The sequence below is a fragment of the Corapipo altera genome, unplaced genomic scaffold (assembly GCF_003945725.1).
Source record: "Corapipo altera isolate COAL_440 unplaced genomic scaffold, ASM394572v1 301, whole genome shotgun sequence".
NCBI lineage: Eukaryota > Metazoa > Chordata > Aves > Passeriformes > Pipridae > Corapipo > Corapipo altera.
The window spans coordinates 431,296-454,732 of NW_020884926.1; the positions used below are offsets into that span (position 1 = coordinate 431,296).

At 52.0% G+C, this 23,437-nt stretch overlaps 2 protein-coding genes across 6 annotated transcripts in view; both read right to left on the reverse strand.

The window, feature by feature from the left end:
• The window catches only part of ARHGEF16 (Rho guanine nucleotide exchange factor 16), a 10,435-nt gene extending 6,962 nt beyond the window's left edge, over positions 1-3,473 (reverse strand). Inside the window, exons 1-4 of one of the 2 annotated variants that reach the window (XM_027658282.1) lie at positions 3,444-3,473; positions 1,329-1,908; positions 669-720; positions 73-242 (exon numbers count right to left, since the gene is read on the reverse strand). In XM_027658282.1, coding sequence (XP_027514083.1) covers positions 73-242; positions 669-720; positions 1,329-1,883 — 777 coding nt within the window. In that variant the 5' untranslated portion in view covers positions 1,884-1,908; positions 3,444-3,473. Of the gene's footprint in view, positions 1-72; positions 243-668; positions 721-1,328; positions 1,909-2,404; positions 2,422-3,443 lie in introns of those variants that run through there. The other variant, XM_027658283.1, reaches the window with a different exon arrangement.
• Positions 3,474-9,265: 5,792 nt separating this feature from the next.
• PRDM16 (PR/SET domain 16) overlaps positions 9,266-23,437 on the reverse strand; it is a 258,310-nt gene continuing 244,138 nt past the window's right edge. For 3 of the 4 annotated variants that reach the window (XM_027658225.1, XM_027658224.1, XM_027658227.1), the window contains 6 exons: positions 21,637-21,714; positions 16,188-16,357; positions 15,501-15,675; positions 14,783-15,013; positions 13,263-13,437; positions 9,266-11,298 (listed from right to left, as the gene is read on the reverse strand). In XM_027658225.1, coding sequence (XP_027514026.1) covers positions 11,164-11,298; positions 13,263-13,437; positions 14,783-15,013; positions 15,501-15,675; positions 16,188-16,357; positions 21,637-21,714 — 964 coding nt within the window. In that variant the 3' untranslated portion in view covers positions 9,266-11,163. The remainder of the gene's footprint in view (positions 11,299-13,262; positions 13,438-14,782; positions 15,014-15,500; positions 15,676-16,187; positions 16,358-21,636; positions 21,715-23,437) is intronic. The other variant, XM_027658226.1, reaches the window with a different exon arrangement.

Below are 23,437 nucleotides of genomic sequence, written 5' to 3' on the forward strand. Positions count from 1 at the left end.
TTGCAAAGACTAAAGCTGTGGAATTATGCCCCCACAGCTTTCAGCCCCTCTGGGCTGGGCAGCTGCCCCTACCTCTGGGAGCTGGCTCCAGGTCACCTGCGCCGGGCGGTAGCTCTGCACCACGATAGCAGCACCCAGAGGGGATGGTTCCTCTGGGATGGATTCCTCCCGCAAATCCTCGTCTGACTCATGGCTGACAGAGTTCAGCCCTCTCTCACGGATCTCCTGATACAGCCGGGGCTCTGCAGAGGAAGAGGCAAGAGGTCAGCACAGCCTCTCCCAGCCACGGCCCACGGCTTCCCTTCGGCCACGGCCGCCTCGCCCCGCCAGCCACGAGCCCGGGCTGGCACCTCCCTGCCGAGGTTGGACTTTGCACAGCACTGATTACCCAGCAGCTCCCACTCCCAGCAGCCTCCTGCAGTCAGGGCACCGCATGCAGCTCTCCCATTTTCCCTGGGACTGAGCTGGGAGCGGTCCAGCTGCAAGCACGGCAGCCACTGGAGTGTCATCCACCCCAGGAGCGGGAAAGCAGGGTGGCAATGCTCCACAAAAGCTATGGCCCCAGGCCAGGGACAAGCAGCAGCACACATGGGAAAGGGCCTTGCAGGGATTTGCTTCGCTGAGCAGGGCCCAGAGCCCCACGAGCAGAGGGGACCCGCAGCACTCACGGTCCTTGAACGAGCCGCCGCGCTTCTGCACCCGCTTCCGCCCAAGGGTTCTCTGCAAGGGGAACAGGAGAACATGCTGTGGTTACTGCAACTTCTCTGTCCCTGGGAAAACTCCTTCAGGAACGGGGGTAGTTACCTGTGCCAGTCAGCCCACACCACCCTGTTCTTTCAGCCTGGTTTTTGTCTGAGCTCTGTTTGCCTTCCCCAGGTGACTCAGCCTTCACCTCGCGTTATCAGGGTCACACTCTGCAGTTACACTGCTGCCTGTCACTTCTCCCTCGCACCTGGACTTTGCCTGCTCTGGAGTCTCCCTTTCCCCAGACCTGCTTCACCCATGTTTGTGTACAACTAGAGCTGCTCACCTGAGCCCCACCCTGCAAACATCCCACAGCCGCCTGCCAAGTGGCCCTGGAGCAGCCAGCTCCACTCCTCATGAGAGCCATGGCAGCTATTCCCAGCTCTCCAGGGACCTGCAGCACCTGATGGTGACATGGAGCTTCCCAAGGCAGCAGTCACGTCACCAGGCTCAGCAGGGCCTGCCAGCTCCATGACCGACCAGAGCTGTGGGAGAAAGACCCAGCAGATCCCCTGGCAGCACCAGGAAAGCGGGACCCCATCTCTGCCTGACAGCAATGGGGTGACAGCGGGTGCCAAACCCACCTTGTTCCTGCCGGGGCTGCGGTCGGGCAGGGCACTGCCCTCCTCTGACAGGGGCTTCAGCGAGGGGACGGCCTTGGCTGGCTCCGGCTCGGCGCCCAGGCCCTTCATGGCCGCGCGGTAGGACATGTTCCTCAGGTTGCGCTTGAGGGCCCCTCCACCATCCTCCTCATCCTCCGCCTCCAGGGAGACGATGGGGACGACCGCCCGCTTCGGGTCGGGGCTCAGAGGCTCCCGGTTCGCCCCAGACGCCGCGAAGCTCTGGTGTCGGGAGGGGCTGTTCTTGGGCTTGGAGGAGACAGCCAAGCTCTTGGGGATGAGCTGCTGGGTTCCCACCTTCAGCGCGGCCGGGCTGTCCGTGCTCAGGATGATGCGGCGGGGATCGGCCGAGGGGGGAGAGCCCAGCACCGAGAGCGAGGCGGCGGCGGGCGCCCTGGTGGAGCTGTGCTTCCCGGGGGGAATGGCGAGGCTGGGGGGCTCCGGCTGCACGGGGTGGCATCGGTACTCCAGGAGAAAGGTCTTGTCATCCACAGAGCTGCCAGGGGGGCTCCGGGACATGGCGGCGGCCCAGGGAACCAGAGAGCTGAGGAAGACAGACAGACAGACAGACAGACAGCTGAACACCTCCCATGAGGCAGTGTGAGTTTATGCTGAGCCACGGGGAACCTCAGGACAGCACAGGACTCAGCCTGCGCCTTCCCTGAGTGCTCTGCAGGCAGAGCCTGTATGGGTACACTCGTGGTGCTCTCTCTGCCCATGCACCTCTCAGGGCCCCCCAGGTGCCAGGCCCAGGCTGGTACTCCTGCAGAGGGAGCAGGATGTGGCTGGGCTGTGGGAGCAGCCAGGCCCTGCCGCAGGCACCGGGCAGGCTCAGACCTGAGCGAGCAGCCGGGCAGGCCTGGAGCCCCACTGCTGCTGCTGCCACACCTCCGTGTCCCCTTAATCCCCTTTGGGAATGGGGTGCCTCCAGCCACCATGGCCAGCCCTCCCCTTCCTGAATTCCACCTCCCCCAGGCTGACGTGTTGTGAAATCCCCGGCAGCACCTCCCTGTGACCCCCGGGATCCTCCAGGCTCGTACCTGCCCCACGCTGCTCCCAGGAGCAGCTCCACACCGCCCACAAAAACACCTGCCTGACTGCCCCAAGCTCTCGGCCAGGGCTAAGCTTACTCACCCTCTCCTGTGCCACCCCACGCACTGTGCACCTACGGGACCGTGCACCTATGGAACTGTGCACCCACGGAACACTCAGCACATTTTACACTCATCCTGTTGCATAATTTCAGGAGAAACGATGGTTTAATTGCCCTCAGCTGACCCCATTGTGTGCCATCTCCGAGCTGTTCCTTTTCAAAGGCCACAGACCAGGAAACAAACCAAGACTGGACCGTGCATTTCTCTGCATCAATGACTGGCAGAAGGACAACGCAGACCCATTAACAACAGCTCATTTGATGGAGATGCTGCTCATTCCCCCCATCCTCGCATGCAGGACACAGGCCTCTTGGCCAGAGGTCTGCCAAGTGTCCTGGGATGAGGCAAGCACCACATTCTGCTCTTAACCCCATCCTGTCTGAGGATAAAGCTTATAAACAGCCCCGATTCCAGAGGCTCCGGGCGCTGCAGCATCCACAGCTCTCGGTGCTGGGGTGGAGGGTCGGTGGCCACGCAGGGCATCGACCCCGCCATGACCCTGCCCATGGCGGCACATGGGCACAGGCTGCCGAGGCCCCAGCCCCGTAACTCGGTGCTTCCATCCCCGCGTGCCCCGCGCTGGGGTGCAGCGGGCAGGGCTCCCCGTGGGCCGGGAGCACGGCGGGACACAGCCCCGGGATGCGCCCAAACCTCCCCGGCACCGCAGGACTCCGAGCCCCGCGCCCTGCAGCCGGGAGGGAGCCCCGGGAGGAGGATTCCCGGCTGCCCGCGGGAGGTGCGGGGCGGGCGGTGCGGGGCGGGCGGGGAGCGCCGGTGCCGGTCCCGGAAGGCGCCCGACAGCCGCTCCCCGGGGCTGCCGCCCGCCCGGCCCCCGGAGCCCCTGTCCCTGTCCCGGTCCCGGTCCCTCCCCGCGGTCCCCGATCCCGCCGCAGCGCCCCGGCCCGACCCCCGGCCCCGCACCTACCCGCGCCCCTCGGAGCCAGCGCGGCGGCGGCGGGACGGGACGGGACGGGGGCGGGAGAGGGGAGGGACCGGGGAGGGACCGGGGAGGGACCGGGGCGGGACCGGGGAAGGGCTGGGGAGGGGCTGGGGAGGGACAGGGCCGGCCCCCGGAGGCACCGGGAATGGCGAGGGGGTCGCTCAGATCCCACACCTGCAGCCGGTGCCCCGCACGTCCCGGCTCCGAGGAGCGCTCTGCTCCCTTCCGCGCCCTATCCCGGGCCCGCCCCTGCTTCCTGGGAGTGAAAAACTCATTAACTTCACTGTGTTTTGCTGCTTCGTGACTGGTCTTAAGCAGGTGTTTGCACGGAGCGTCGCTCCCAGCCCCTGGACTCTCAGCGTTCCCCATCCCCTAAGGCCGCCTCTCCAAGGTCACTGCAGGTGATGGGATTATTCGATGTCGTTCTCCCATCACGTCAGTGGGCAACAAACGACTGTGACCCTGCTGTCCTCGGGGTCTGACCGACACACAGTCGGTGTTTCAGCAGCCTGGGGACTGGTCCTTGCTAAAGGCACGTCTGATCTTTGCTTTAGCTGAGTCTTCATTGCTCAAAGGTAACCCCAGGCTGTCCCTCCAGATGCACGAAACATCGGTTTTGGATGCTTTCGGATGCTGCAGCTCCTGGGAAAGAGGATCTGAGGGTCAAGCTGCTGACAGCTGCCCGGTAACCCAGCTGCCCAGTCAGGCCAGGCTCAACAGTGCTCTCTGTCTGTACTGGGAACAGACTTTTCCTTGACCTTCTCTTTTACCCCCCCCCCCCTTCCCCCCCCCCCCGTTCCCTCCCCGCCGAAATGGAGCCTTTTTCTCACTTGTTTGTGGTGAATCTCGAGTACTTTCTGGATGACAAAGTCCACTTGTCAGCAATATTCCTTTAAAAGAATCTGTTCTCTCTGCTCCAAGGCCTGCCTGACAATCACTCTATTATCACAGCTTTCTTATCCCATAGATTTTTTATCCTTTCCCTCCAGGGCTAATAAGGAGAAAAGCTCCAGCAGCCATTGTGAGGAGAGGGCTCCCACTCAAGGGTTCAGCTCAGACTGAAACCCTCACAAACTCCAGGGAAGAGCCATTATCCCGTATGTGGGACACCATCATTTGATCACCATGAATGACTTTTTGAAGCAGAGGCCATTCATCAGTTGGGTAATGGTGTTGTTAGCTCAAAGACCCAGCTTTCAAGTCATTTCTGCTCCCAGGGCCCCCGCTGAACCATCTGACCGCTATCACTGGATAGTTCACTGACTCTCCGCTCCAGTCGTGAAAGGAAATATTCTTGACATTTTCTGACAGCTCACTGATGCCTCGTCCCAACTCATTCCCCCACCCTGGAATGTTCTTACTCTTCCCTGTGCAAGCTCCCATCCCTTCAGAGGGATGTGGCACAGCTCAGCAGCACCACCTGCACCTGCTTTGCACTGCTGAGACACCTCAAGGGCCATGCCCAGTTCTGGGCCCCTCATTCCAGGAGACATTGAGGGGCTGGAGAGTGTTCAGAAAAGGGAACGGAGCTGGGGAAGGGGCTGGAGCAGCAGGAGCAGCTGAGGGAGCTGGGGGGGCTCAGCCTGGAGAAAAGGAGGCTCAGGGGGGACCTTCTGGCTCTGCAACCCCCTGACAGGAGGGGGGAGCCGGGGGGGGTCGGGCTCTGCTCCCAGGGAACAAGGGACAGGAGGAGAGGGAACGGCCTCCAGCTGTGCCAGGGGAGGGTCAAGTTGGACATGAGGGGGAATTTCTCCCTGGAAAGGGTGGTCAGGCCTTGGCAGGGGCTGCCCAGGGCAGTGGTGGAGTGCCCAGCCCTGGAGGTGTCCCAGGAAGGCCTGGCCGTGACACTCAGTGCTCTGGGCTGGGGACAAGGGGGGCATCGGGCACAGGGGGGACTCAATGATCCTGGAGGTCTTTTCCAGCCTCAGTGGTTCTGTGATCTGACCTTGGCAGCAAGCACGGGGGGGCATAATTTGATTTTTTGAGGCTCTTTGAAGTATTACAAACCATGCACTCACAACATCACACCACACAGGGAGCACCGAGCAGCAAAGCCAGGCTGTGACATGGCCCAACACGCCCTTACTGGCTCTGGTGGGGCATCTCCAGTGCTCTTCCATGAAAAGAAGCTCATGGGACCACTGCTTATAAAAGCACACAGGTTTATTGCATATCAATCTCATGTATAAATTCATTGTAGCATTGGAAAGATTACATTTGGTATACATTCCTATTCTACAGCATTAACCTCAAAATCAGCTTTTTCTATTCATTATTTTAAAGGAATTTCTCTACACAAGTACATTTGTCTTTTATCACAAGCATCAAAATGAAATTTGTAAAATCGCCTTTTTTTTTTTTTAATTATTTTCTACACTTCATATCTTTTATTATGCTCCCAACAAAGCGATTCCATATTAATTAATAACTGCCAACACTTTTTCTTTCTTCCTTGGCAGTTCGAGGCTTCGAGCCTCGGACGCAAAATCTAATCACATATACAATAAGTGCATCTACGGAATTTTTTTCTTTTTAATAAAAATTTCACAAACAGACACAATAATGACTGCTAAACACAAGTCATGCACAGTTTACTTATAAACATAACAGAAGCAATATACAATCAAGAATGATATGGAACAAGCACCATCCTCTTTCTCAATGTTTTTTAAACATTATATGAAAACCAGACATTTACAATTGATTTAAAAAAACACTATACAGGTCTAAAGGAAAAAAAAAAATCCAACCTAAATCATATCTGTATTGTAACAATGGGAAAAGGAATGACATAGGATGCACAGATTTATGATTCTTGCAAGCACAATATATATGTTTTAAATTACATCTTCTGCAGGCTGGAAATGACATCAGGGCAAAACATCTCTTGCTTTGAAGAGAGCAACGAGAATGTAAAATACACTGAGAATTACTTTCAGAATTACTTTGTTCACATGTGAATTGCACATTTGGAAATCAAAGCTGCCTTTTTTTTCTTTTTCATTCTTTTTTTTTTTTTCTTCCAAAGTGGTACTAAGAATTAATGACAGAAGAAGAGAGAGAGAGAGAAAAAAAGAACCTCGGAATCATTCAAGAACGTTTTAGTCACAGTATCACTCAACACTACAGAGAAGTTTCATGGCTTTGTGAGAACACTACTGACCATGGGCGAGGAGCAGAGGGTTTTGCCCTTATGTGACCAGCGCTGACTCCTGCCCAGGGGGGCAGCGGCGGGCAGGGTCCCGCTCCCCTTCCCCGCCACACACACACACACACAATACAGCACGTAAAAAACCGAGTGTAAGTCAGCAGATTGACCCGGGCGGAGGGGAGGGGGCTCACGATCCAGTGCTTTGATGCTTTAGAGTCAAACGCGTCCATGTCATTGTGCAAGTGCTTTCCGGGAGCGAGAAGCCGGTCCCGGGAACATCTACTGAGCGTCTAAGTGCTGATTTGGGAGAAATCAAAAGCTTCCTCTACACTGTTTTAAGCGGGACAGAACCCCGACTGGGTGTTTGCCCGGAATGCAGCTCAGCAAACTCGGCTGGTGTTTGCTGTTCAGCCCTGTTCAGTTTGGGTTTGGGCAGCTCCCGTGGAGCCCTGCACAGCCACATCTCTGGGATGCCCTGTGAGGCAGGACCTGGCTGGCATGGGACACCCTGGAAAGGCACCCACCCGGAGCATCCTGTGCACCAAAGGGCACATCCCGTGGAAGAACCTCAACACATCCTGTGGGAGAACCCCCGCTCTCCACACCAGCCACAGTGGTCACACAGGGACTGACCACCAGCAAGCAGGCAGCAGGGAAAGCACAGACACCACACCCACGGCCACCAGCTCCAGCCCAGGCAGGAAGATCCACCCGTGGCCAAAGCCAGGGCCCTTTGTGGAGCGCTGACATTCCATCCCTGCTGAGCAGGAGGGTGCAGCCAGCGGCTCCCGGCCTCTCCTGGCCACACCAAACACCCACAGGCCCTGCCCTTCTCTCCTCTGTGCTGTTGTGGCAATAAGGCCATGGGATGTAAGATAGTTCAATAAGTCGGTCCTACAAAAGCTCTGGTTTAAATCACACCTCGAGTGGTGCCCTGGCTATTGGACACACCACCCCACATTCCCATCCCTGCCACCCTCACCTGCCCACATTGCACTGGGATCCTGGATCCCCACGTGTCCATGGCTCTGGACAGCCCTGAGCACCACAGCTCCACATCTCACCCAAGCTCCCAGACCTTCCCCCCTTCTGGGAAGCCACCCGTGCCCTGATGGCAGAACATCCTCGACACAAAACCCTCGGGAAACAGCCTTGAAAATACGGGATTCTTCCCTAAAGCAGCAAACCGAAACCTCAACACCTGCTGGGAACTGCAGCACATTTCAAGTGCAATCCAACGAAAGTGAAAGCTAAACAGAGGTTCAATGAGGCTTTCTGTTTCTTTATCTTAACCAGAAAAATCAAAACTTGTAATCAGTGCTAAATTAGAGGAGTTGGGAGATCCTACAACACACGGAGACATGAGCTAGGGAAAGTGGGGAGAAAACTGAATCAGGAAATACGAAAAGAAAAAAAATCATTTCATGATTTTAAACCCTATATTTTAATGTCCTCAATCCCTGGCTGGATTGTACCTCCCCATCCCTGGCCAGGACCAGGAGCCCTCACTCCTGGAGGTCTGTGGAGAGCCAGGATCAGCCCCGGGAGGGGGACAGTGACAGCACAAGCTCAGTCAGAGCAAGGACCTGACAAACAGCTCTTGGAGAAACCACACAACAGGGAGAAGGGCTGAGATGTGGATGGGAAGACCATAAATACCCCAAATAAATCCCCATGATAACACTTGAATTTCTTGATACTTGGCCCACATTTTGGTGATCAGCTCACTGCCTCTCCCTTGGCTGCTCTGTTCCCTCCTCGAGCTGCAGATCCCGACCTCCTCAAAGGACGGAGAGAACATTGGATCTGAGCATGCAAACCCTGCTCACTGCCCACAGATCTTGTTCCAGCACAACAGGCAGTGCCATGGGCCCTACCAGAGACATGCTCACACACTGTTTGCTCCAAGCAGCTGCCAAAATCCAAGGAGCTGCAAATTGGCTTTGTGCTGGAACAGGACAGGACGGATCTATGCCCATGCTTATGGCCCTTTCCATGCTCTCCTGGAGCAGGGCCATCGAGGCAGAGCATCCCTACTGGCCTCCTCCTCCTCCTCCTGCACTGGGGGAGCTGGTGCTGGTTCCCAACCAGCCAAGGCCATCACTAGAACCTTCCTCCAACGCCCTGGGCACTTCAAGGCAAAGGGAACCCAAGGGGTGATTGTCTGGAGAATTGGCAGCATGACTGGCAGGACTGATCTGGGGGGCTTTTGGCACATGGACAAAATGTTCCTAATCCCTGGTTATCCATCATCCAACATCCAACCTTAACAACACGCTTTTGGTCCTTCACTACATACTTATATTAACATTGTTTCTTCACAAGAATGATCCCTAATGCAAAAAATACTGTTAAGGAAGAAATAAAATAAGAAAGGAATTAGCCCAAAATTACAAGTTATATACAGATTAAAATAAATTCCATCAGGAAAAGAAACAATTCTTTTATTATTTTCAGTTGGCCCCTGTGGGAATAATTTAAAGGCCAAGTGCCTGGGCAGGGCTGTGCTGCAGCTGCCACAGTGGGGATGGGGTGGGATGGGATGGGATGGGATGGGATGGGATGGGATGGGATGGGGTGGGATGGGATGGGATGGGATGGGATGAGATGGGATGGGGTGGGGTGGGGTGGGGTGGGATGGGATGGGATGGGATGGGGTGGGATGGGATGGGATGGGACAGGGCTGTCCCTCCCCTCTGCAGAGCCAGGGTTCCTCTGACAGTGTTGGCTCTCAGGCTTCCCCTGCCCAAGAGCTTTGTGCAAATACATGAAGCAGTTCGGTTACACTGACTGGTGTTCTCAGGGCCTTGGGCACTTTCACAGGATGTTGTGGAAAACCAAAAAAAGGAGGATAAATTTTCTTGGGAAATACGCTGATGCTGCTAATTTACCTTTTGTTCCTTCTGTACCAAAGCCACCTTTGATGTTTTCCTTCGTGAACAGTTTGAGGCTCCCGGCTCCCTGAAAACAGCCTCAGGTGTGCTCTTGGGAGCAAAGCTGACTTTGCAAAGAGATCACTCCCCCCACCACCTCTGCTTTACTCAGGGAGGTGGTTCCGTTGTTTTGGCATGATGGAATGAGGCTTCCCACTCTGGACTGGCTCAGAAACCTCCCTCTGCCCTTTTCCATACTGAGCAGGCAGAGAGGCTGCACGTGGCTTCCATAATCGTTCCGTAAATCAATGTTATCTCCAAATTCCCTGCTCCAACAGCAGACTGCAACTGCAACGGAGAACAGCAGAAAGCCCAGAGGATTTCTGGAGGCTGTTGTGTATCAGCAAAGGAGATGAGGTTTTGAAGTGTTTTAAAATCACTCATAAAATATCTGTGAGCAACTTTAGGGTTGGAGAGACAACTCGATTCTTATCTCCGTGCCCGAGCAGAGCTCTGCACCCTCAGGCTGCTGGAGCATGGAAATGTTAATCTTTCTACTGAAATTACAGGCCAAGCAGCAGCAGGTGGTGCAGAGGCACCATCCAACAGGCCAGAACAACGGTGTGAATCAGCGATCTCTGCCACAGCCCCAGATACCATCAGCACGGAATGATGTCACCCAAAACCCCCGGGAGATGACACAGGAGAAGATCTGCCTCAGTTGCCCTCGGTGGGGTGAGACTCACCCAGCACACGCTTCCTTGTGCACAGCCAGGGAAGGGCTCACCTTGGGATCTTTCTGCTTGGGGAATTCCAGGCACTACCAGGAGCTCCATCACTCCCGAGTGCCACCAGTGCCACCGCCCTGGCTGGGCACAGCTCTGTCCCAGACACTGTGATGTTCCCAGCCCAGGCAGCAGCTCGGGCTCGCAGCACTGGCAGGGGTGGGGAGCCCTCTGCCCTCTCAGCCAATGACCCACGTTGGTGTGACACATCCACACGCCGACCCCAGCAACGTTCCAGGCTGGAGATGTCCCAGCTGGGACCTGCACGGAGCGTAGGATGACTCCAGGCCTCACCTCCAAGGAGCTTTGTGCTGTGCCAGTGTTTTGTTGGGAACAAAGGACAGGCTGGTATTTCTGTGGGAGCACAGATCTTTTTGGGGGTCAGTGAAATGGGATGAATTTCTCTTCCCTGGTATAACTCCAGCGACTGTGTCAGAATTGCACCAGGGACAGGCCAGCCCTGGCTCTCTTCCCTCAGTACTTCCCTGCTCAGCTGGACGGGAAGGAAATGCTGCTGTGTGGTTCCGAGCTGCCGTTCCTGCTCAGGCTGGACTGGCTCAGTGACACCGGTTTGTGAGGTTGGAGGGGCCAATCTTTGATTGCACTGTTGCAATTCATGTCTTGCTCATGCTGTTCCTACAGACAGTGAAATCCTGGGGCTGCGTCAGGGTTATCCAGTTTGGGAGAGGTTCATTCTGATAAATTAGAAAGGAAAACTCTGGATAGGTAAAAATGCAGGACGTGTAGGTCGGATGCAACAGGTTTCCTTCTCAGCCCAAAGTTCAGACGACTCCCTGAGGCCCTCTCATCCATCTTCTGCTCGCTGGGATTTTGCAAGGATAACTGCAGCACCACTGCCGCCTCGCTTGGACTCTGGCCAGTGCCTTGAGGACCTCTCAGAGGTGGTTGATGGGGTTAAAGGTCCCCGACTCTGAAGCTGCTCCTGCCATGTCCAACCAAGCACCCAGAGAGTTCTGGGAGGACGTGTGGAGGGGAGCGTTCTCAGACAGGGACAGCATCATTGCATAAGCCTGGGGGAGAGAGGAATGCAGAGGACACTGTGAACACCCTGCAGGACCCTGAGCAGGGGGTGTGAGGCACAGCCCCAACCCCGCACATGGGGCAGGCAGCATCCTCTGGCCTGGGCCATAAATCCCCCTCCACACACCAGGATGGCCCCCACCACTCCAAAGACTCAGATTTGCCACCATTTACAGGCAGTTGTAGGGACAGTCAGGAGAGACCATCATACCCAGTGGCTTTTACAGGCCCAAACCCATCCTGAGCCAGGTCCCACAAAGTGATTCCAGCCTCTGCTCCCAGGAAAGGCAGCTTTACTGGGGTTTGCTCTTAAAAAAAGCACATCCCCAGATAGGCCAGAGTCTCACAGAGGCTGGGCTGGGGTGGGCATAAGCCCTGGAAATGGGGCAGCAATGCCCACAGGAACAGCATCCTGGTGGGCACTGGTGGGCAGCTGCTCATCCTCACTCACTGCCTGGCATGATCCCACTGGTGCCTGCAGACACCTGTATGGAGGTATTTGGGAACACAAAATGCTCACTGGCACTACTGGCATGTTCAGGTGTTCTGTCAGAGTGGATTGAATTATTAAATCCATTAAATGATTAAAGGTGTTTTCTGGGAGAAACACACCAAGACTTCTGCATACACAACAATCACCTGGCTTTTTGTAACCTGGGTGCTCTCCCTCCTCCAGGACTGCTCGTCTCACACACCTCTGTGTCCTTCCACAACCCACACAAGTGGTGTGAGGACTGAGGCCAATGATAACCTCACACACCAGAGGGGAAAGCCAATGTCATTGTCACCCAGGAGAAGGAGGAGAACACAGTTGGTCCCCACCCTCCCTGGTCCAGGGCAGAGGAACAGCTTTGTGGTGCTGTGGACACCACACACACTTCTAAAACTGCTTAAAAGAAAGCCAAAGGAATGCTCTGGTTTACTCTTACATTTCCAGTACAAGATATGGTTTGAATTATTTAAGTTGCTTATTGTGATTCAAGTGTGAAACTGATTCAAAACCCCAAAATACAACCCCTCCCCAGTCAAGCACAGGCTGGTCCTAACAGTGTGATACATGTTGGAAAAGAGCAGGTTGTTCCTAGAGTTAGTGCATTTGGGATATTAGTGACAGGACACATGTAAGAGTCTGGCAGGTGGCTTGTATTTAATTGAGTTTCACCCCCAAAAAAGCTCTGCTCAATCTTCCAGCAGACCCTCCCTCACTCCTAACACCTGCTGTGAAGGGGGACAAGAATTTCACAAGTTTTGGGTGATAAATCAAAAATCATGTTCTGCGTGGCAGCACTAAACTACTGCTCTGCTGAACATTTGAAACAGATTTTAGGATAAATTCTGTTGCTGGAAAATCAGAAAGGGCCTTCGAGGCCAGGGCTCATCCCCTGCCAAGGGCTGAGTGTGCTCTCTCCAGTCCTTTTACATATGGTTTACTTTTAGAAATCAAGGAGATAAACAAGGAGACCCTCTAGACACACTGGGCTGCAAGTCCTGGATATACTGTTGTCTATGACACCTTTTATAACCAAACACAAGGGCATTTTGTTGCTGTTTCTGCAGAACAAACCTCGGTGTTTACAAGCAGAAGACCCGTCCCAAAGTATAAATAAATAAAGAGCCACAGAAACATTTATACAGACAGATAAAAACAGACAAGATGCCTCTCTCTTCCTGTATAGCCACGTTCTCACCACACGGGCTGAACCACAAATCCACCTGGTGCCCTAAAGGTGATGGCCAGACCCTTCCTCTCTGTTTCAGTTGTTGCAACAAGCACAGTTCACTCACCATCCATGTGTGTGTTAGAATTCCTGCTGGAAGGGGGAAATAAACCACTGCAAGGGGGAAATAACCCACTAGAAGGGGAAAACAACCCTTTGCTAGAGGAGGGCAGCTGCTCCCTAATCCTACTGTCCGTGCTGGCGGCAAGCTTGGAAAACGTTCTGTGTATACCCACCTGGTTTTTAGCCTGCCTGTACAGAGTCTGTTTTATTGTCTCAGAGTCTAAGGTGGAATTAAACACATCTTTAACTTCAAATGCTTCCTCGGCTGCTTTGCGAAGATCCAGCCCCTTCCCAAAATTCGGCATCTGCTCCAAATCTAACAGGGCGGCTTCGTCCTCCTCAATACACCTGTACCAATGACCAGGGGTGACCCGGGTTAGCTCGGCTGGGCACCCACCCCTCGCCCGGTGCCTGCATGCACAACCCACGGGGGTCACAGCCACATGCGAGAACGGACGGACACACGGACACGGGAACCACACGGCATGGGAGGAGCAGACAAGAAGTGGAGAGCAACAAGTGCTGCAGGTGTCTGAGGTTCTGCACCAAAACCAGCGGGGCACTGGGCTCGGGGAAGGTGTTACTTGGCATCCTGGCACATCTGCTGTGGATACCAGGGGGAAACTGAGGCAGCTGAGGCAAAAAGAAGGCTGGGCCTGCACTGTGTGCAGGAAACTTGAATTTTAAAGCTGTCTAGGCATGGCTGACCTTGGGGAAAAGAAGTCTTCGCTTTTTATAGAATCATAGAATCACAGACTGGTTTGGGTTGGAAGGGACCTTAAAAATCACCCCATTTCACCCCCTGCCATGGGCAGGGACACCTTCCACCAGCCCAGGTTGCTCCAAGCCCTCTCCAATCTGGCCTTGGACACTTCCAGGGATGGGGCAGCTACAGCTTCTCTGGGCAACCTGGGCCAGGGTCTCCCCACCCTCACAGGGAAGAATTTCTTCCTAATATCCAACCTAACTCTACTCTCTGGAAGTGTGAAGCCATTCCCCCTTGTCCAAGCCCTTATTAATACTCTCTCTCCATCTTTCTTGTAGCTCCCTTCAGGTACTGGAAGGCTGCAGTTAAGTCACTCTGAAGCCCTCTCTTTTCCAGGTTGAACAATCCCAGTTCTCCCAGCCTGTCTTCATGGCAGAGCTGCTCCACCCTTCTAATCCCCTTGGTGGCCTGCTCTGGACTCACTCCAGCAGCTCCATGTCCTTGCTGTGCCAGGGCCCCAGGGCTGGAGGCAGCTCTGCAGGGGGGGTCTCACCTGAGGGGGCACAGGGGCACAATCCCCTTTTTGCCAGAGCTCTGAGAGCTCCACTTGCAGTCAAGAATATTTTGCTGTGACTCAAAGGGCCAGAGTAGCACCAAAGCACAGACACCCCTTCCCTCACCCTGGCCAGAGTTTTGGAGAGAAAGACAATATCTGCTGAGCTGTGCTGCCCTGGGTTTTGTGCCAGACTAACTGTTCTCCTGATCCAGACTCCTGGAGCCTTGGACACACACCTCAGCCCAGACTCTCCTTGCAGTCCACTTGTTTCGTGTCCCCCACCATGGTGAAATGGAATCTCGAGTGAATGCCCAAATCAAACCAGAGGCATGAGAGACATGGCTTGGGAAAACAAACCACAGCACTGATGATCCACCACAGACACGGGGGCTGAGCCCCATCCAGCCCCTCGAAGGGAACGGCCCCCTCACCTCCGGGTGTGGTCGAAGCTCATGGTGAGAGACGTGGGCTCCTCATCCTCCTCATCCTCAAACGCCCCTCGGGGCTCCGCCGTGGGCGACACCGGCTCGTCCTGGGACTTCCCTGTCAGGCTGTCGTCGTCCTCCTCTTCCAGTTCTTCGTCTTCATCGTCCACATCTTCTGTTTTCTCATTTGTTAATCCATGACACTGGGAATTGCCATCAATATCCTGGATTTCTGGCCTGAAATATTTGGTCAGGGGGGGAGGGAGAAGGAGAGAGGAAAGAAAAAAAGATGGCAAATGTGTAAGTCATACTTCTACTGCAATGCTTTGATAATATTATATGTATGTGTATGAACACAGAGACATGTTTATATACATATATAGATTATTTAAGACATAAGAAAAAGGAAAACCAATATGCCACAGGTACTTAAAAATCAGCCTTTACCATGTCTTAAGGATCAAAAAGTATGGTAAGAATACACCAACCCCAAGGCTTTTCAAACTACAGTATTGTCTACTCTGAATTTAAATGCTGGTTTTTAATCTCTTAAAATATAACATCTGTGGGACAGGCAGCTTTCCTCCTTCTCTGTGCTGCTGTATTCCAACAATGTCCCTTTGAGCAATCAGGAGGAGGAAGCTTCTACCAACCAGCTTAAATCCTCTCTCATATTATTTTACTGTTCGTGCCTGTACTGTCACCAGATAATTCTATTTTCTACCTTTTATCTGCTAAAGTTGACGCTTGATTCATCTCACTATTTGCAATAAAATTTCTGATTTCAGAGAAATACGAATCCTCTTTTTCATCTAAAAGTGCATGGTTGTCTGATTCCGAGTTTGGGGAAGAGGCACTGGTCCCGAGGTGGTTGGTGATGACTCCAGAGTGCTGGCTCACTGTGGGGGAGAGACAAGGAGAGGACAGGAGACACCGTCAGGTGTTGCCAAGGCCATCAGGAACAGCAAACATAAAGGAGGAACAGTCCCCTCACTAGATACTCCTGAGTCAACAGTCAAGAGAAAAGTCATGGCCCGAAGCTCCCAAAGGAAGTTTGTGTTTCCCAGACCTGAACTACAGAGACAAATACAGGGGATATTTAGCATTTATGGACAATACATACAATTTAAGAACCCTTATCCACTGCAGAGCTGTTTGCCTATAACCTTTCCACAATATTTCTTTTTTTCACCTATGCTGGGAAATCACTTTCCTTGGCCTCAGCTCAGGGATTTCCTCCTTCAGTGTTTATCTTAAGGCAAAGCCTCAAGTACCTTCTCGAACTCCACCCCCCCCCAGACCCAGCCTCAGGGAACAGTGCATTCCAGAAGGGCTTCCCAAGGGCCAGGGAGAGACCAGCCCATGGTGTCCTGTCCCTGCAGTGCCCCGGGAGATCCACGGCCTGCCCTACCTGGCACGTTCTCGTGCTCGTGTTTCTTCAGGTGCCTGTCCAGGTTGGTTTGCTGCCCGAAGCACCTGTTGCACAGGTGACACTTGAATGGCTTCTCCTTGTTGTGGATGTTCCGGACGTGCCGCTGCAGGTTGGAGGAAATGCTGAATGACCTGTCACAGTATTTACACCTGAAAAACAGAAGCAAACGCCAAAGATTGCAGTGTGAGGGGAAAAAAAAAAAAAAAAAAAAAAAAAGAAAAAAAGAAAAATCTGACTATCAGAAAACCAGGGAATGTCAGTCTATAAATCATTACTCAGCTGAGGACATGGGAAGCACAAGGCATTAATCATTGCAGACAAATCTGATATTATTCTCACTCAAGGAGCACAAAGAAAGGGTTAGGATTAATTAGGAAACAAGTCGTCCAAACAAATAAGGGTTTTAAACAAAGTAATTACTTTTCCACACATCAAAGTTAAAATAAGAAAGGTGAATTTATTCCTTCCAACCTTCCCCTTTTGGGAGGGATTAGGTGAAATATGGCTGTGGAGGGAGGACAAGGAATTGGGAAGAAGGGAGGTGAAATGTATAAAATAGTTATTAACAGGTAAATCCCTGTGTGACAATCAGCTGGACACACAAAAAACTCCAGCTTTACTTGTGAAACTCCTTGTGGTGCTGGAGATCCAGGCCACAGAGTGTGTCTTTAAAGGTAATAATGGTTATTCTTTCTGTACAATAGCTCCCAAAAATACAGCATAATTTCCCAACAGGATTTACTCCTACAGGTGAATATCTGGTTTAAGATGAAAAACTGGACTGTAAGGAGTCGAGCTAGGATATTTAGGGAAGCTGCTGAGGGAAGAAATATTCCCTCTTTGAGCTGAGTCCCTGCACGACCCGTGGCAGATGGGCTGGGGGTCTGTTCAAAGTGGTCACCCTCCTCTCTCGATTCAGATTCCCTCCAAAAAACCCCAAGGATTTGCTCAGGGTGGTGCTGTGGGCTCCGATGGACTGAAGAGGGCAGCTTCGAGCCGCACTGCAGAGTTTTGGGAGCCTCATTCCCCTCGGAATCCGCCGAATCCCTCCTTAGGTCTCTCCCGTTAAATACATCCCTTGGAACTCAGCAAAGCTGCTTCTCTCGTGGCTCTGCTTCCACACTCACGAGCAGCAGAATCTCTCTCTGCTACAATCCTCCACAAATCCCGGACACTCACGGGACAAAATCCAAACTGCTCCCAAGCCCTTGCAATTCCAGGACAAATCCACTCACTTCAGCAGGACTGCTCCGAGCTCCTCCAGCCCAGAGCAACGCCTGCCCTGCTCAGCTGAGCTACTCTTCCAAGGGAATCCAAGAATCCCCCAAAAGTCTGGGCTGGAAAGTCCCAAGACATGGAGATGGAGGGGCATCCCCACAGGTTTTGGGAACAGCAGCAGCTCCTGATGTGCTCAGGGCACCCAGACTCACCCCGTGCCAGCCTCACTCATGGATGAAACTGGATTTCCCTGGACATTTAGGACGTGGGATTCCTCCCTACAGACACAACAGGTTCAACTGCGAGTGTAAAAAATCTCGGCTGTGAAACGCCCCCCCCCCATTTCCAGATGTGCTCCAGCTGTGATTTTTATTTGGTCTCCAAAAATAAATTGATTATTATTTTTGGAAATAGCAGGGATACATTTATGAAACACTCTCTCTCGCTGAATGTTTATGGATTCCATGTCCACCTCCGAATTTCCTACTGCTAAACCTCCAGAAAGAATAAAGATATTTCAAATAATGAACCTTTATTAGGATTAACCGAGGAAGAAAGCAAAATCTCTTTTTAAACCACAGCTTTTTCAGACTTCTAAAGTCTTTCCTTTTCATTCTTTCAAAAACCCCTAAATAACCCCAGAAAGCATTACTTGAACATCAGCAAGAACAAGCACAGTTTCTGCACGGGGAGTTAAACACAGACTTCCAGCACCAAGGAACCTGCTCTCAGGAGCTGCCAGGCTTCAGCAGCTCCTCCTGCCCAGCCCTTCAGAAAGCTGTGACATCCAGAACAGCCAATACCCCCAAATTTCTGCTGTTCCACAAGATTTTCATGAGTAGTTTTGTCCAGTTCATCCCTGCTGGTGCTGGTGGCTTTCCCTTCCTGCCCATCTGCACCATCTCTGAGCCCTCCTGAGCCAAACTCAGCTCTGTGTGTGTCCCAGTGCCTGGCACAGTGGATACCTGCCACAGTGGGCACCAGGGCTGCCCAGGTACCCAGCCTGGCTCTCCCTGAGTCCCTGCCAGGAGCAGCTCCAGTTGGTTCAGAGGCAGCTCTCCCACGGGCAGGGCAGGAGAGCTCCAGCCCCCTCCATGTCCATTTATTTAGATGTCCAGGAAGTCTTTGAAAAGTTCCCTCTGACAGGTCCTCGCTCTCACAATGAGCTGTGTGCAGCCAGGGCAGGGCATGGAGACAGGATGAAGAGCTTGTTAAAGAAATAGGAACCAGAGGGCCATGGGGAAGGAGCAGCTAATGTCTGGGAGCAAAGGGATGAGGGAGATGTCCGGCGTTATTTGTGGTCCCAGAGGGGTCAGTGCTTGGAACTCTGCTGGTTTTAATCTAAATAAATGACCCAGACAGAGGAACCATCTTAAATTCAGGGGAGGAGTGAACACAGAGGCAGGAGAAGAGTAAAATTCAAAGGCAGCAGCATTTGCTTTGGAAACACATCGACAGGACACCAGTAAAGCTTCTCCCTTATCAGCTTAAAGTAACACAGCAATGGGCTAAAAACATCTAAAGTGGGAGTGAGTGACAGCAAAGAAGGAGCTGGAGCTGGAGCTGGGGGGCTCTGAGGAACCACAGGCAATCCCTGGAGCTGGAGGTACCCGGGATAACACGGGTGGAGGGGGAAAACAGGCAGCAAACCCCAGGGATGTGGGAAGGAGTCCCTGGGACACAAGTGGCAGTTTTACACGGATTTGCTGATCAGTGTGAGCTGGACAGGCAGAACTGCAGTGAAAAAGCACAAAACACACAGACAGCAACTCCTCCTCAGCCCCAAGAGCATTTACAGCAGGGATGAACTTAGGCTGCGTTTTAAACACCAGGAAATGAGAAATATCTTCAATAAAGACATTTACTGAACTACATACGATCTGAAATGACGTGGCAGACGTCAGCTTTAGTTGATAGTTTCAGCCTAATGCAAATAACAGGGCACAAGACCTACAAGGGCCTTATGACTGGATTTTGAAATACCTACTCCTGAATTTTAGCTTTGGTGCAAACAAAAGAGTGAGAAGAAACACTGAATTTCACTGTAGGCCACAGGGGCTCAGAGCCTTTTCAAATCAGCTGATTTTTAGGAAGTGCCTTGGCAGGTATTTCTCACTGTTCAAATAATAATGTGCTTCACTTTCCCTTAAAAAAAATAATTTCCCTTCTTATTGTTCCTGTGCTACTAATTTGTACTTTATACATAATTAAATAGACATCTAGGAGGTTTAAGTGACTTGGTAAAAATGCTCATCTTGGTAAAAACTCTTTGTAAAATAATTTTTCACTGAAAATCAGGAATTGAAACCAAAGCACTTTATTTTCTGGTCTTTTTCTTGATCTCCACGTGAACATCTGGTCAGTTTATATTGACTTTAAGAACATTTAAACTGATATTTGAATTAATATATAGCACTAACAGAATCAAAAGGAAAAGCATTTAAACAGTCAAAAGCAAAGTTGTCAGGGAGACATCAGTAAACCCTCCTTTTACCTGCACGAAGTCAATACTTAAAAAAACAAGCTTCGCAAACAATTCTGGCTGCCAAAGCTGCAAATCTCATTTCTCTGAGAGCAAAAAGCAAATCAATGATAATTAAAGCTCCTCTGCAAAGGCAGCTCCGACTCTCCCGAGTGCTGTTAGACAGCAACACTGTCCAGGAGTCAGACCTCAAAAAAAATCCACCCAGGCCATTTTCTGGGAGAAGACCAGATCAAATAAATCTTTATTTTCCTAACCTTTGTTAAGTTGCAAGTCTCCTTTTTTGGAAGAAAACCGAACTTACAATCCCCGAATAATCGGGAGCGAGGGTTTCAGTGCCCAGGGAACACACAGAGCCCACTCCTCGTATCAAATACCACAGCCCCGAACACCACAGCAGGGATTGGGTCCAAAATATATGTCTGCTTTGGAGAGGGGGGTATTTTTAATTTACCTAACGTCTACTCGAAATTCTGTATGGAAAATAAACGTGACTCTGCGTGTAGCAGCAACTACAATGCGGGAGAGTCGCCTCTTGAGTCAAACTGAGCATAAAACTGTGATGTATTTGACCACATGGCCTTTTGCTGCTTATAAATTTGTGCTTCTCTTCATACAGTAACTGCCACATTGGCTTTGTTGTGAACTTATGGCTGTGCATGGAAACGCTGCAGTATCAGCTGCCCAAAACGAAACTGAATTGTTACTGTTGTTTGACAACATGCAAAACGTTTACTCACATCATGGAAAACAGAATGCTTGATTTGCAGCGAGCTCTCAATTCATCTTTCCTTCAGGTTTGCTCATATATGGACCCAATTCTAACAAGAAAGTGTATTTTTGCTGAAGTTTTTTTTGAAACCGCCTGCAAAGTACTGGGAGAAAATACTGGGGGGGGGAAGATCCCTGCTTGGTCTTCCATGAGAAACAGTCATTTATACACCTACACACACATATTACGCATATTTTCTTGCGAGTTTTATTGAAGTTTAAAGCCCTGAGTTAAACAGGAGCCCCTTTCTGAGCCACAGCACCAGCATGTGCTGGGATGGGACACTGTGCCTGCTCTCCAGAGGGAGAGTCTGTCCCTGTGCACACCCCCCCTGCACACTGAGGGGTCACAATCACACCACCTTGTCCACAACCAGCAGAAAATAGTCCAGCTTTCTACCTGAAACACCCACTGAATGTGTGAGACTGTTTGTGAAGCCCCCCCTCCCATCAGTCCCTTTAAACTTCGGGATTTAAGGTCAGACACTGCCAAACCTCGATTTTAAAGCAGATAATTCTGTAGGGTTTCTCTTCTCCTTTGTTTTTTTTGATCCACTGCTCCAGGCACCTCTGATATACATCAGAAAAGGGAAAAAAAAATCCAGCCAGCCCCAGCAGTGAAGGTCCTGGCAAGCCCTTCAAACCAGCCTGAATTTCAGAGCCATTCAGCACCTTCAGCTGTCCTTGAGATGAATGGTTAACGTGAGTGTGAAACAACACTGCAAATCAGAGCCCTCATTTGCCAGCATACATCTAAATATAAGTTAAGTGTCTATCTTCAGGCTGCCAAGCCTGATTATTTTTGGCTGGTACACATAATATACAACACTATGAATCACTCTGTGTAATGCTCCAGGCCCGTGGTGTTCTGCTGGCACAGCTTTATGGAGAGGGGAAGAAATGCCAGTGTGGGGAGCGAGGGGGGTTTGGGAAGGGGGTGCCCCGGGCCCAGCTCACCTGTAGGGCTGTTCCCCCGTGTGTGTCCGCAGGTGCCGCGTCAGGTTCGCTGAGCGGGGGAAGATCTTACCACAGTACCTGGGGAGAGACAGCCAAGGGAACCATCAGGGCAGGAGCCACAGCACACCACACCCACACCACCCACCTCACCCACCCTCACACCGCCCCCAAAATCCCTCAGGGCACTCCCAGCTCCCTCCTGGACCGAGGGGGGGAAGATGTGCAGGTCAAAACTCACCCCAGAATAACAGGGGTCACAGAGGTGACACGGGAGCACAGTCTGATGGGGAGCTGGGGGGGCTCAGCCTGGAGCAAAGGAGGCTCAGGGGGGACCTTCTGGCTCTGCAACCCCCTGACAGGAGGGGGGAGCTGGGGGTAGTCGGGCTCTGCTCCCAGGGAACAAGGGACAGGAGGAGAGGGAACGGCCTCCAGCTGTGCCAGGGGAGGGTCAGGTTGGACACCAGGAGGAATTTCTTCACAGAAAGGGTTGTCAGGCATTAGAATGGGATGCCCAGGGCAGTGGTGGAGTCCCCATCCCTGGAGGTGTCCAAGGAATGTGTGGACATGGCACTTGAGGACCTGGTTTAACTACAGCGTCCCTTCATCAGGATACAGGGGGTTTAATCCCTGCCCAGTCATCCTGTCGGGTGAGATGTTTATAGATGTCCTTTAGAGCCCTGTTTACTTGCTCATCATACAGAATCTGCTCCATCACCCTTGGAATTCACAGAATTTTCTCCTGGATAAAGGCTGCAGTGCTGGGTTATGGGGCTGACAAGCTGCTTAGAGCAAGGAGATGCAGCAACAGGAAATAAAGGAAGGAACTGTGTTCCCCAGTAAAACCAGCTCACAGTAAACTCAAAAGGTATAAATAAAAATACTAACTGGGAAATAAAATACTAAGGATGAGGGACTGCACTCTGTGACTCTGTTGTAGGAGGAAGCTTTGAGCAGACTCTCTTAATTTCAGACACATTCAGCACCCTCAGATGTCCTGAGGATAAACAGTCCATGCGAGTGTTCCTCAACAACCAAAACACAAATGGTAACTCATGAGGATCTAAATTTAAGTTTAGTCCCTATTGTAAGTGAAACCCTCCAATTTCTAAATATTCAGCTGAAATTTGAGCCTGCAGCTTTTGTGGCAAAGCTGCACCTAAGAGATACATCAACCAAAGCATGTGCCCATTTTCTGCACCCAAAAAACCTCATCAGGAGCCACCACGAGAACCTCGAGCAGTTGCAGGTACAACAGAGACAGAGTTTATTATTAAAAATCAGTGACTTGCTCCGAGAGGAGCTGTTGGAGCTGAGATGGGCACTCGAGGACTTCTGGGGGTGCAAGTGTGTTTGAAGAAGTTGTTTCCTGCATCCATTGTTTGCAATGCCCTCATTTTGCACAGCTGAGATGGGCACAGCAGAGATGGACACACCAGGGATGGACACAGCAGAGATGGACTCAGCTGAGATGGACACAGCTGAGATGGACACAGCACAGATGGACACAGCTGAGATGGACTCAGCTGAGATGGACACAGCACAGATGGACACAGCTGAGATGGGCACAGCAGAGATGGACACAGCTGAGATGGGCACAGCAGAGATGGACACACCAGGGATGGACTCAGCAGAGATGGGCACAGTTGAGGCTGTGCTGGAGTTGGGAACCACAGTGCTCGCTGCCACACACCAGAGCCTTGGCCTGGGGAGCTGAGCCCATCTGAGAATCTCCAGATCCGCTCTCAGGGTTATTAAAAATTACAAAGCAAACAGAAGATGCTGATTTCCTCCCAGACAAAAC